This window comes from Agelaius phoeniceus, chromosome 3 (assembly GCF_051311805.1).
Source record: "Agelaius phoeniceus isolate bAgePho1 chromosome 3, bAgePho1.hap1, whole genome shotgun sequence".
NCBI classification, from domain to species: Eukaryota; Metazoa; Chordata; class Aves; order Passeriformes; family Icteridae; genus Agelaius; species Agelaius phoeniceus.
This window is the reverse complement of record NC_135267.1, coordinates 21038256-21051230: the sequence shown is the minus strand read 5'-3', so window position 1 is coordinate 21051230 and position 12975 is coordinate 21038256. Positions and strand designations below refer to the sequence as shown.

Genomic DNA, 12975 nt, shown 5'->3' with positions numbered 1-12975 from the left:
ATTAGCAGTTATGTAAAATTGTCTATTACACTTGATAGTAAAAAAAAAAACATTACCAGGGAAAATAAAAATCCAAAATTTTGTATCATTTTAATGGTTAAATACATGAATACATATGGAGAGAAAGTGATCCTAAGATGCCAAAAATGAAAAGGAGTAGCAGTGATTTGCAAATTATCTTAAAGCTTTACAATTATGAATTCTTGCTGAAGTAACTATTTCTTAAGAAAAAAAAATTCTCAGTTACTTAATGCAATGTGTAATTCCCTGTCTTTTTTTCTCAGAAAGGAATCAAAAGTTCAGATTTTGATATTTAAAGTAGCTGGAAGAGCCTTAGTTTAGAGTGATATTTAGGATTTTTCACCATGAAACTAAGATGACTTTTCTGGCTTCTCTCCAGATGATTACTAAAATTGCTATCTCAGTTAGGTTGTTAATGATGGCACAATGGGCTTCCCCAGCCCACCTGCTGGGAAAGCCTTATGCATCAGCTGAGTTGATTAGCTCCTAAAAATGGATAGCAGTAGTTACAGATGGATGAAGGAAGGAAAGTAAGATTAACACATTTCTAAAGGTAGGTTTGCATTTTCTCCTATTGTCCAGCTTCAAAGAAATGACAAATCTTTACAATTCAAGGAGAGATTTTTCCAAAATATTAAACATTTCTGTGGCTTCCATTTGATGACTTACTGGCTTATTCACTGAAATACAGTTAACTACACCTAACTGTGGGGAAATTTACTTTGGCATACTTGAACACTCTGCGTAGCAGAGCCATGGTAAAAGCTGTTGAATCTGGCAAGTTCCATAGGAAAAATTCTGACTGCCTGAGACAGTCATTAAATTTCTAACTGATGTTTTGGAGAGACAGACAGCTTCTACTTTCTTATTCTTACCACACTAGACTTCCTTTTAGCTTGCCATTTTGCAGTAGTTAGCAAGAGGAAATTTGATAATGAGTATATATCTTTCTGCTGATAGACATATGGGAAATAGTTTGCTTGGCTTATTGATGCCATTCACTTAGCACAGGATCAGAACACCATCAAACTTTATCTTATAAGGCATCTGGAGAGAAAAATTAAAGTATGTTTTCTTTCCTAAAATACCATAAATTAATAAATAGAACTAATCAGAACAGATTCTTTTTGTTGGTGTCTTAGAAACTGTTGAAAACAGAATGTGTTGGAGTTGAATGCAGAGACGTGTTATTTACTGTAAACACCAGATGCCTCCTTTAATTAGATTTATTGCCTAGGCCATGAGATTCAGGCTGGAATGCAGATCTGGCAGTGATTTAAGTGTTTAAGTGACTGAGTCAATGACTTGGGAGAGCTCTCCTTATTTTTGATTGTTGTGATTGCTTCTTCTTTGGATGGATAGATGATGCTCAGCAGTTATTTCTGTTTGAAGCTTTTCAAGCTGATCTCATTCAACATTCTGATGTAGATTTATCTTTACTATTTTTTTTTGTGCTAATGAAAATATAATAATCTATATTTGCTATGCAATGTGTTTTATTTAAGTTGCAACAAATACTTAACATTCCAGTAGAAGGACTTGCATAATAGGTACCTTTCAGAGCTAGTAAATTACATCTGTGATGTGTTTAAACTGGATGATGCAGTAATAAGGTTTTTTTATTATTATTACTTGTTCAACGAATGAGGTTGGGAATTTTAATTAAAATCTCCATTTATATGCACAGCATTGAGATATAAAGTGTAAGCACATAATTTTAAAAGAGTTTTAGATAAGCTGTGCTGATGCCTTGGAGACAAGTCTGCATGGGAAAATATTCAAAAGGGAAAAAAAGGAAAATATTTCCCAGGAGATTGTTGAGGCACTGATTGACTCAGGACATTTAGGGGAATCTCTCAACTTTGTGCCAATTCTTAAAGCAGTCATCAAATAGCAATATGTTTGTGTATGGTTATATACTGTGATAAGAGAAGATAAAAAAAAAAACTATATACTTCAGGGATTCTTTTCTCCTGATCCTAATGTGTTGCTACTTTAACAATTACATAGATATTATAATGATGTATATGAAATATGTGCTGTTGGTAAGGTATATAAAGCCCTGAAAACTTTCTTTTGCCTGAAGATCAGGAACTGCATATTACACATGCTGAAGTGGCCCTTGTTTATTTCTCAGAGACGCTGAAATGTTTTCTGTGCTTTCAGAGAAATGTTGAAACTTAACTTTTGTAACATTTGCCATATATACTATAAATGTTTGGAAAGATAATCTTTGCTTAGGTTATGTATGTTCCTCTGTTTAAGGTTTACTATGTTTCCCCCAAGCTCTTCATTCTTGTCTCCTGGTAAACGTACTCTCTATTACAATCATTCCTTTCTCCCTCCTAAGTGCTTTCTATTTCCAGTAATTAACTAATTACTGGAAATTAATTAATTAATCTCTTCATCTTCCCTGTTTCCCCTTGTTTTGGCATATATTTGTGTAACCGTATTTCTTTTATGGAAATTTTCTCTTGCATCTTCCATTATTTTGTCTTGCTCTGGGCAGGCTTCTCTGGTCACTTCCTGGATCTCAATGTAGTTAATGCCTCTGATTGAATCATCTGTGGCAATTGAACTCTGGGTCTGAAACAATCTACTCTCTGAACTGCAGAGTCTGTTAGCCAGTGGGCAGTCCCAGGCTTATAAACATCTTGTGTGGTCCCAGCCATCAGAAGAGAACAAGAAATGCTTATATTCACTTCCTCTCAAAAGTCCTTTTATTTTTTTACTTCTATACCATCTTAAAAAAAAATTAGGGCAAGCTTTTAGGATAGTTAATAATAGTTCAACTATTACGTTATTTGTATTTCTTAGCTGTGCTTGTGTGTTCATCTTATTGACCTTCAACACATTCTAAAGAGATTATAAATGTCATAGACTTTCCCTGAGTTTTAATTTTTCCCACCAGCTGGAAGCAAAGCAGGATTACTAGGAATAAAATTTAAAACAGTACTATTGAATCAATGAAATACTACTAAGGTGTTAAACTGTGCCCATGTGCCCTGTCTAAATATTTCATTAAACTTTTTTCAGGTCCATATAGTTGTTACTTCATCAAATGTTAAGATTTACATTGACTGCAGTGAAATAATGGAAAAACCAATTAAGGAAGCTGGCAATATCACAACTGATGGCTATGAAATACTTGGGAAACTTCTAAAAGGCGACCGAAGATCAGCAACAGTAAGCAAGAAATAGGAATTTTTGCAAGACCTTGATGTTTTCTGAGGGAAAAGATTAGGGACTGTTGGGAAACTACTGTTGCATCATCCAAAGCTTTCAAGCATGTGTCAGTAGAGTTGACAGTCTAGTCTTTGCAGCTTCTTGTTCTAGCAGAACTGCAAGAACAAAAATGTAGTAGCTGGAAGCCGCACTCAGGTAAATTCAAACAAGGGCAGGAATTTTTTGCTTTTAATAGGGAGAGCTGATAGTGATTGAGTGCAAATACTATGGATACTCTATCATTAGAAATAAATGGAGGAGTGATTTTTTAATGATAATGTTGATAGATTTCATACTTAACAACACACCAAACTTAATGATCTTTCAAGAGTATTTCTTTCTTTTACAGTTAGAAATCCAGAATTTTGACATTGTATGCAGTCCAGTTTGGACTAGCAGAGACAGATGCTGTGATCTCCCTTCTATGGTAAGTATGAATGAACCAGAGGCTATCCAGAAAAATGTTATTGACACTAAATTTAATAATGTTACTGTTAGGCTGTTATTAGACCTTGTACTGACAACACTTCTAAATCACAGCTGTCAGAGCAGCCAGTCAACTGCACCTTATTTCAAAGCTTTGTGTCTGAGACAGTAAAGCTGTAATGCTAGAATTGAGCCCCTTAGAAATTTTGCAAAACTATTCTTCGTCAGCACAAGCTGATTGTCAAGTGCATATAAATACTAGGACAACATTTTGCTCATGCCTCTATTGTAAATTCCTTGCATAGCTCACAGAGAAAATTTGCTAAATATATAAAAGATTCTGTAGAAACATTTGGAAACCACAGTTTAGCTATGAGTTTTACTTGGAAACAGGGTATTAGCAAATCTTCCTGCTATTATTTCAGAAAAGCATGCTTCCACTGAGTACATTTCTTTAAAAGGACAATAATAAGCTGTGATTGAATTTTCAGAGAGATGAAGCAAAGTGCCCAGCTCTTCCAAATGCTTGTACCTGTACTCAAGACAGTGTGGGACCTCCAGGACCTCCTGGACCAGCTGTAAGTTACCTGCTGTAACTATGCACAGAAATATAGAAAATGTTCTGATTTTAAAATTTATGGAAGTAGTTTTGTGTTGGTCTGTGGCTTTGTGAAACAATGCCAGTCAGAGACATAGTTCCTGTCAATATATCCTTAACAACATGGTAATCCAGCCCCTTTTCATCAGATCCTACCATATCTACTTGCTTGTATGATCTTTTCCTATATTTCCAGTATGATCACTGAGATTAGCTCCTCATTGTTTGATAGGCTGAAAGACTCTGGCACAGCACAAAGTTCTGTGCTTTGTTCACAAGGGAGCTTTAAATTGTCAGGTGTATCTTGCACATCATGTACAAAACATTTTTAATTAACTGAAAAATATTTTTCCTAAATACAGAGTCAAGATTTCACTCCAAGGAAAGATTCTTTACCCTGTCAGGGAAATAAATTGTTTTTTTTTATGGGGAGAGATATTAATTAATTAATTAATTAATTCCAATTAATGGAATGGACATAGTCCTATCAATTGCTTTGAATATTAGGGAGTTATAGCCAGACCAGTAGTCATACTTTGAAACTATCAAAAGGGCTGCATGAAGAATCTAAAGCCCAGTTAAGCTGCCTGGTAGTCTACTAGAGAGGTCTTCAGAGTTTTTGATGAATATAAATTGAAGTTTATATCTGCAGAGACAAAAACCAAAATAATAATTTTTCATGGGCTGAATTGGCAAGGCTGAAGTTGATGTGGTTTCCCTGAGTTCCTGATGCATATTTTATTCTACCACTCTTTTTAGCAGTATGATCTGTACACTTCAAAACTTTGGGGCTTCACTTAAGAGTTTTTTTAAAGAGATTTCATAAAGCACATAAGAATTATGCACCTTTGCTTTCTGTGTTTGAAATACATTTTCTTTCCAAATACTCAATTTAGGGTGGCCCCGGCGCTAAAGGTCCCAGAGGTGAAAGGGGTTTGACTGGATCATCTGTAAGTATGTTTCCCAAAATGCATCTATAATGATGTTACTACAGGGTTACCTGTATGAAAATTTTTATGCTTAGTTTTAGTCTAAGAATGTTGATTAAAATTTAGTTGAAAATATGCCTTTATGTTGCTTATGTGCAGCCCATCTATTTGAGACTATATATCACAGTCTATGTAGCTACATTGACCACACATCAGGATACTGGGATTATGTGCATCAGTGTTAATACACACTCTGCAGCATTATTGTTCTCTCATCTGTACACAGGACATGGCAATACTTCTAATTGGCACTGCCAGAGGGTATGTCTTGGCCTGAGACTGCCAACATGAATCAGAGAATAGCTTATGAAAGAGTATGCCTCTTGAACAGCTATTTCCACTGTTCTTCCGAAGTATCAAATGTGTCTCCAGGCTTTGACTTATCTTAAATGTCTAACCCAAAGGATTTTAGTTATGGATTTCAGACAGGATTGTCATTTACAATTTTGTTTTAATTTTCTGCTTTAAGGGGCCTCCAGGTCCTCGTGGTGAGACAGGTCCTCCAGGCCCTCAAGGTCCCCCAGGTCCACAGGGTCCCAACGGGCTGTCAATCCCAGGTGAACCGGTGAGTGTCCCTTTTGAGTATCCCTTTTGAGTGCCATCAGCAGGCAGTGTGTGTGGAGCCAGAGCTGCCCATGGGATGGTGGTCTTGGGAAGAGGGTGGCAGCGTAGTCAGAGCATTCATTTGTCCCTTCAACACAGTAGCATTGTGAAACACATCTCTTTCTGAAACAAGTCTCTTAATAAAATAGCATTTTCTGTCCTGAATGTTACATGTGCTTATAGGATTCTAATGAAGGGACAAGGTCTGAGTGCAGTAATGTAAGTTGTGTTACTCTGTTGTCAGCCATAATGGCATTTCTGTAGAGTTGCTAGGCATTCCAGTTTAAGGACTCAAAACTATCAAATTGTGGTACAGGAAAATTAAGGATGCAGTATTACTTTGAAGACTTTTTCACAGACTTATGTGTTCAACTTCTATTGGCTGGCTTAAATCAGTAGCTAGGGGTTTTCTTGGCAACAGCATCCATGTTTTAGCAAGATGCTATTTCTGATTTCATGTGCATGCCTTCAAAGCCAGAGCAAGTCTTATTAACACTGATGAAGTTTCACCATGTTCTGGTTTTTATAGAAGATTGCATGCATAACTCTTTGTGAATGTATTAAGGCCGCTTTTGCCATATTTCAATAAATAATCACCCTGAAAGCAACAATATAATTCTGATGTTCCCTATTTAGGATTAACTTGAATTTTAATATATTCAGGAGATTCTTTTATGAAGTCTTTGATCAAAATGTAAAGTCTATGGAAAGAAGAAGTGATGTCTAATTGCATGCTCTGTCATTTTTCATTTGAAAATTGGTTACCTGCTCCATCTGTAATGGAATTTGGGAAATGGAAAACAAAATGTGCTTTAAGGTAGTCATTAGGAACACCTTCTGTTTTGTAAGGACAAAGTAAAATGATTTTGTTACCCTGTGTAGATTCTTTTTATGCTTTTTTTTCATTATACACTCATTTAAATTTAATAAATTTAAAAATTTATTAAAGAAGATATAGAGGTATCAAACAGCAAGAAAGGAAAAACATTCCTCTTACACGCATAATGCAAATAAGCCATTTATGTGTCACATTCACTTGAAAAAGTCTGAAGAATGAAAACACAAACATTCGTGGAGTTTCTCATTAGCTAACATGAATTTAGAGCACTTTTGAGTCATGTACTTTTGTTTTTCCTATCAATTAAGAATCGTGTTCTCAGTCTATGTTTACAAATTTTTTGATTAGTACCAGTTGTTAATGCTGGATTATCATGCAAGCCACTCTAAAAAATGAATATTGTTTTGCCTAATTTAGCTCATGTGGGTTTGTACGTGCATTTATACTACAGTGCTGTAGCATATATTGAAGGCAAACTAGCTGTGAAAGGCAGCAGATTGCTTCTTTATAGCCTTCTACACCTTGTGTCCTGGAAGTATGATGTACTCTGTAATCATTTGTGAAAATTATAGGGTCGTCAAGGAATGAAAGGGGATGCTGGCCAGCCTGGACTCCCAGGGCGATCGGTAAGTTGACACTTAGACAAGGTGATGTCATTTTGCACTATTCCTGAAGAAATCTGGCTGCTGGACAGCTGTCTTTGACATCACTAGGAGTCATGGGCTCTTCTCATACCTCCCTGGGCCACAGTTTTGGAAACATAGTTATGTTACACTTAGAAATTTGAAATATAGGTAATAATAAACCATTCAAAACAGCAAATGTGAAAAAACCAGCTGTGCTTGGTCAAGCCAAATGCCCATCCTGACTGTTGTGAATGAACAATAACAGACCATTCGATTAGGAAGAGTACTCAATTCCCCAGGACGGTCTCTCATCTTCTTACCACCTGCAGTTAAATGTCCTCCTAAAATAAAGATTGCAGAACTTTGCTGAGCCCTTCTTTAGTAATTACTAATTACTTTCTACTTTTGGAATTCAAATGGCCTTGGGACATTATTTGTATGCTTCCTGAAAGAAGAAGACAATATTTAAGTTCAGTTACTTGCAGGTTTCTGTATTGTAAACTATACAAAGAGGAGAAAAAATTAGGATATTTTTTAATTGACCAAATTTATAAATAATCTAAGGTCATTGATCTGCACATGTCCTGGCATGATGAATATTCCTGGGTTACTATCTTGTCCGTAATTTAGTGATGATAAAAAGACTACATGAGGAGTCCTTAAGTGTTGTTGTGGACTTAGTTTCATAGATCAGATAAGGTCAGTCATGGGCCAAGGGCCTTGAATTCTTTATCTGTTTCATTAGTCCTTATAACTCTGAGTAGAATACTTTTAGGGAGTAGTAATGTCCTGTAGGAAGCAATGCTACATGTAAGTGTACAATGAGATTAGACAGAAAGGAGGCAAGAACATATATACTTGAGATATATGGCATGACATAACAGTGATGTTTGTTCTGTCATGGATACAATTTCTCACTCTTTCTCCCTCCAGGGAACGCCAGGTTTACCTGGTCCACCTGGACCAGTGGGACCTCCAGGAGAAAGGGTAAGGCTTTCTCAATTTATGTTCTGAAAAGACCAAATAATGTCATTTTTGTGTTTTGTCGGATTTTTCCCATTCTTTATATATCTTTCAATTTTCAAATGTTTTTTCAAGAGGAGTCCTTTTATCATCACCCCTTCTGGAGAGACAAAAGTAGCAGGATTGGAAACACATTGGGGTAAAAACCTCCCCAGACAGCTATTGGTAGCCAGATAGGTTCTGTAAGAATTGGCCTGCTCCCTCCCCTGACGAGGTTCTCAGCTGCCTTCACCCTTAGGGCAGTATGTCCCCTAGGCAGGGCTCTGCAGAGGGACTCAGCCCTGCTGCCTTCCCCACATTGTTGCTGCTACAGGGGATCCCTTTGAAACTCTGTTTATCTCAACATCTGGGAGATGCCATATTGTTCAGGAATCTGTCTGTGCCAAACTTACTGTGAAGTTCAGGCTTGCCCCTAAACCTTTGGCTGTCTGGAGCTTCTTTGGATGGAGAACTCTGAAATGTCTTCCTAATGAGGGGCATGTACACAGGTATTTCATTGTGGAGTTGCTGCAATTCCTTTCTTCTAATTGCAGTCAGGTAAATCTCTTTTGTTGTCACAGTAGAATATCACCTTTAAGATGACTGAAGCAATTATTTGCCTTTACAGGCAAAATTCATAGCTGATATATGCATTTATAACCGTCCTTTAGTGGGAATTCAAGCTGGAAATGAAAATAGATGACTGTGTGATGGCCAAAGAGGATACTGTTGGATTGGTGGGTCATGGACCATCAACATTGACTTGTGCATTACTGAATGTTGGATTACTGAAATGGGAACCTTCTGTAAATTTCTGCTCAGCCTTCATTTTTGCAGGGGAAATATCTGAGAGAGAGGGGGCTCTCCAGTTAATTATAAACCTCTGATGATCCAGCTAAACTGTGAATGAGAGAACAGTGAAATGAGAGATTTTGCTCCTCTGGGATAGAATAATGATTCCTTTTCTTAAAAATATTAAGAAACATTGATTTCATTTTTAGTTAATCAACAGCAGCTGAACATCTAAAGTGTCTGAAGCTCAGTGTTCCATAGCCTTCTCCAGCATAATTTGTGATAGCTATTTTCTAACTTGTACTGTGGATAGGTTTTAAAAGAAATTACAGTAGTAATCATATATATACAATTACATAATTAAAGACCACTTTTCTCTAATCTTACTTTTGTTTTTGAATAGGGTTTCACAGGAAAAGATGGTCCCACAGGTCCCAGAGGCCCACCAGGACCAGCGGTAAATATAATTTTGTCTTGATATACTCTGAATTAAGAGACCTCATCCAAGAGAGAGCCACATTGACATTTTCAATTTCTGTCAAATATGTAATGGATCCTTTGCTCAATATCCTAAATGGATCTGAAAAGCTCTTGGTAGAAGGTGAGCTGGGCAAAGCATATATTCACAAATGTTCATAACAGTGGTTTTGAAACTGATTTCTGCCAGGGTAAATAAGGGAAGAACCAGTTTATCTGGTTCTTTAGCCATGATCTTTAAATGCATAGCTAGGTCTCCTGAAACCAATTGGCTTATTACTTGTACACTGGTGAAAACAAACACTGTTAATACAAGTTTTTCTTGACAAGAGCATTTGAGGATTAGTTTTTGCTTACAGAGCTGCTTCACTGTGTCTTGTGGGAGCATGCTAGAAAAGAGGCTGGCTGTAAGAGAAAAGTGTATGGTGGATCATACAGCCTGAGATAGGCAATTTGCTGCAGCCCCATGTCACCAGGTCCAACCTATAGCAAGTTGGAAGCTGCATTTCCAAAAGGCAGATGCACACAGAACACATATTTGCATTACATATATAGAGAGCAATCTCTAAGGCAGGGTATTATTTGGGCTGGCCCCATGTCCCCACAATTGTCTTCCTCATGTTCCTTTGTGAATGTGCAGATGAGCTTTTGTCACATAATCTGATACTGTTCTTTTAATTTTTTGTATTTATCTAGTATCACTAGAATGGCTTTTGGTCTTGTGGATTTTAACATGGATCACAGATCTGCTAGGTGAACTTAGAAGGCCCAACTATTTTGTACTGTTTCAGGAATTGGTCATTTAGAATGATACCAAAAAACATATACTCACCCTCTGCATCTTTCAGTGCCACAATGTCTGTTAAACTGTGGTGTTACATAAAAGAACACATTTCCAAGACAAACAAACTGTTTATTCCATAAAAAAAATTTTCAAGCCTGATATGTACCTAACAGAAAACAACCTGATAGGAACTACTTTCAATATTGCTTTGTACTCAATACAATAACATGTTTCTCATTAGGGCTTAGGTAATTGTGTATCTCCACTATTCATTGTACTTGTCTTCTGTTGCAGGGTGCTCCTGGAGTTCCAGGAGTTGCTGGCCCAAGCGGAAAACCAGGGAAACCAGGAGATCGTGGGACACCAGTAAGATAATGATACACTTAGAGTATCAAATTTATAATTACAGTCTGTTGCTGAACACGAGACTTCTGCTGCTTGAAATAGTTGTCTTGCACTTATGATGGTGGTTAATACAGTGGAGTTGACCTAAACCCACAAGTATTTTTTTAAAAATAATTTTATTTTTACAGTATGCCATTTTGCTGAGTTTAATAGTTGGGGCTGAAAATTGTGGTCTCTGGTTTCCACTAAAAAGATCATAGGCTCTTATGTGCCAAGACATATATTCATTCCTACACTGCATAAGCATGGAAAACTAGGTCAGCAAAATGATTGTAAAGTCTTTACACTACTGCATGCATGTGTAGTAAAAAAGTGATAAACTGCTGAAGGTGGACAATCTTTGATAATATTACATAATCAGTTGTGTTTTGCAAATGTTTCATTATTTTTACAATGTTATTTCACAGTTATTTAGGAGTGGTTTCTGTGGGTTCTATTTAAACTTTTAAAGTGCTTCCTGAACAGGGAGAAAGAGCAGGAGGCGCTGCCTCCCACCAACAGTTTCAGGGGAAATTTAATTTGAGTCACTCGTGGTATCTCAGAGAAATTATACTTGAGTAAGACATCAAGGGAAATGAGAAGTCATTTGTTACTTGTGGATAATGTATAGCAGTCATCTAGAATTTTCTATCCTGCCTCAGTGTAGTTGTATATAAAAAAGCTGGATAATTTGAAAGAATATGTAGTAGGCTGGGAAACTTGATGGCCATGAAGCGGAAGCTCCCAGGAGCACCTGGAAGCTGGGTCATTTTCTCTTACACACGTTGAATTCAGTCTGTGTTTGCCAGACTATAAATTCTATTTCTCCTTGGAGTAGAGGACACGGAGTGTCTTAGGAAAGTCTTGAAGCTTTCCTGCCTTTAGATATACATTTTAGTGGGATATTTGTGCTCGGTTGCATGTTGAATAGACATGGCTGGAGCACAAAGTGCTGTGCTTTGTTCACAAGGGAGCTTTAAATTGTCAGGTGTATCTGATTTTTCCTTCTCCTGGGACAATGGATAGCTGGTAAGTACCTAGTTCAGAAGTAAAGATCTTCTGCAGATAAATAATGTGTTTAGAAGGACATCTGGCTACAAGCCCAGTTTAAAGACTTTTACAAAGCAAGGCAGTCAACTCCTGTCCAGGCACCATGTCTAAATTCTCCTGCACTCTAATTCTTAAGAGTTACTTTCAATTAGAAATAAATGTTTCTCCCCGCAGTTATTGCACTTTATTGTAATGGGACACTGTGCATCATATTTACCATTTCTAATGTTTCTAGAACAGATCCCAGCAGGAATTCTGGCTTGTACCTTGTACAGATGTTTTATCAGATTCCTGGTGGACAGAATTTCAAGGCCTTCCTTTGTTTGCAGTACTACAGCCTGCCAAAGGTGCAGCCTGACAGCCAAATGCAACTTGCACTGTCATGAATCATAATTCTGCCTGAAGAGAAAGATAACGAGGCTTCACTTCGCCTCTAGTAAATACAAGGAATAAATAATTTTTCACCAGATCCTGCCAGTTTTTTCTTCTCCCTGATCAATCTGTATTGCTAGTACTATTAAATGAAAGTGAGGAGAAAGACCCCTGCAAGCCAAGGGATATATTGCATTCCAGGTAAAAGGTATACAGTTACTTGCAAATTATGAGCAGCCTTGGTGTTCTGAAGTTACTCCCAGTGAATGTGGTCAGCTGGAGCTCCTTCCTGATGTATTCAATACCAGTAATGTGCTAAGCTGAGGCAGACCACACTGTAAACATTTCTCTACCTCACTGTGTACTTATACTAGAACAAGTAAATCCTAGAAGTGTTAACTGAATTTTCATGGAAGTAGGAAATTTGGCTTTTTGGTCTGCTTACAAGTGCCTCCAAGAGAAACTTAGGTGTTTTTTCCAGTGTAGCAACAAAATGATGGAAAAAGGAACCGTAAGAACACAAACAAGTTGGTAATTTATTGAGAACTGTATGCAGACTATCCTAGAGGAGACTAAAATATCTGCTGTCTGTCTGGTCAGAGAGTGAGAATTCCTTAGTGGTTCATACACATATCATAAGGTAATAACCACCAACAGTAAGAAAGACTCACTAAAGTAGAAGAGGATATTGGTTCAAGAAAAAATGGATATGTTTTCTATGAATAAATATAATGGGAAATAAAAGATGCTGGACTATTAGAGAGGAAAAGTTCCAGTTCTTGTTTTAT

General features: G+C 37.0%; 1 protein-coding gene across 3 annotated transcripts in view; it reads left to right on the top strand.

Moving 5' to 3' along the window:
- Positions 1-12975, top strand: part of COL12A1 (collagen type XII alpha 1 chain) — a 99549-nt gene that overhangs the window by 75686 nt on the left and 10888 nt on the right. For all 3 annotated transcript variants that reach the window (XM_054629987.2, XM_077174834.1, XM_077174835.1), the window contains 9 exons: positions 3058-3207; positions 3596-3673; positions 4164-4250; positions 5167-5220; positions 5729-5824; positions 7273-7326; positions 8260-8313; positions 9524-9577; positions 10676-10747. In XM_054629987.2, the coding sequence (XP_054485962.2) occupies positions 3058-3207; positions 3596-3673; positions 4164-4250; positions 5167-5220; positions 5729-5824; positions 7273-7326; positions 8260-8313; positions 9524-9577; positions 10676-10747 (699 nt within the window). The remainder of the gene's footprint in view (positions 1-3057; positions 3208-3595; positions 3674-4163; positions 4251-5166; positions 5221-5728; positions 5825-7272; positions 7327-8259; positions 8314-9523; positions 9578-10675; positions 10748-12975) is intronic.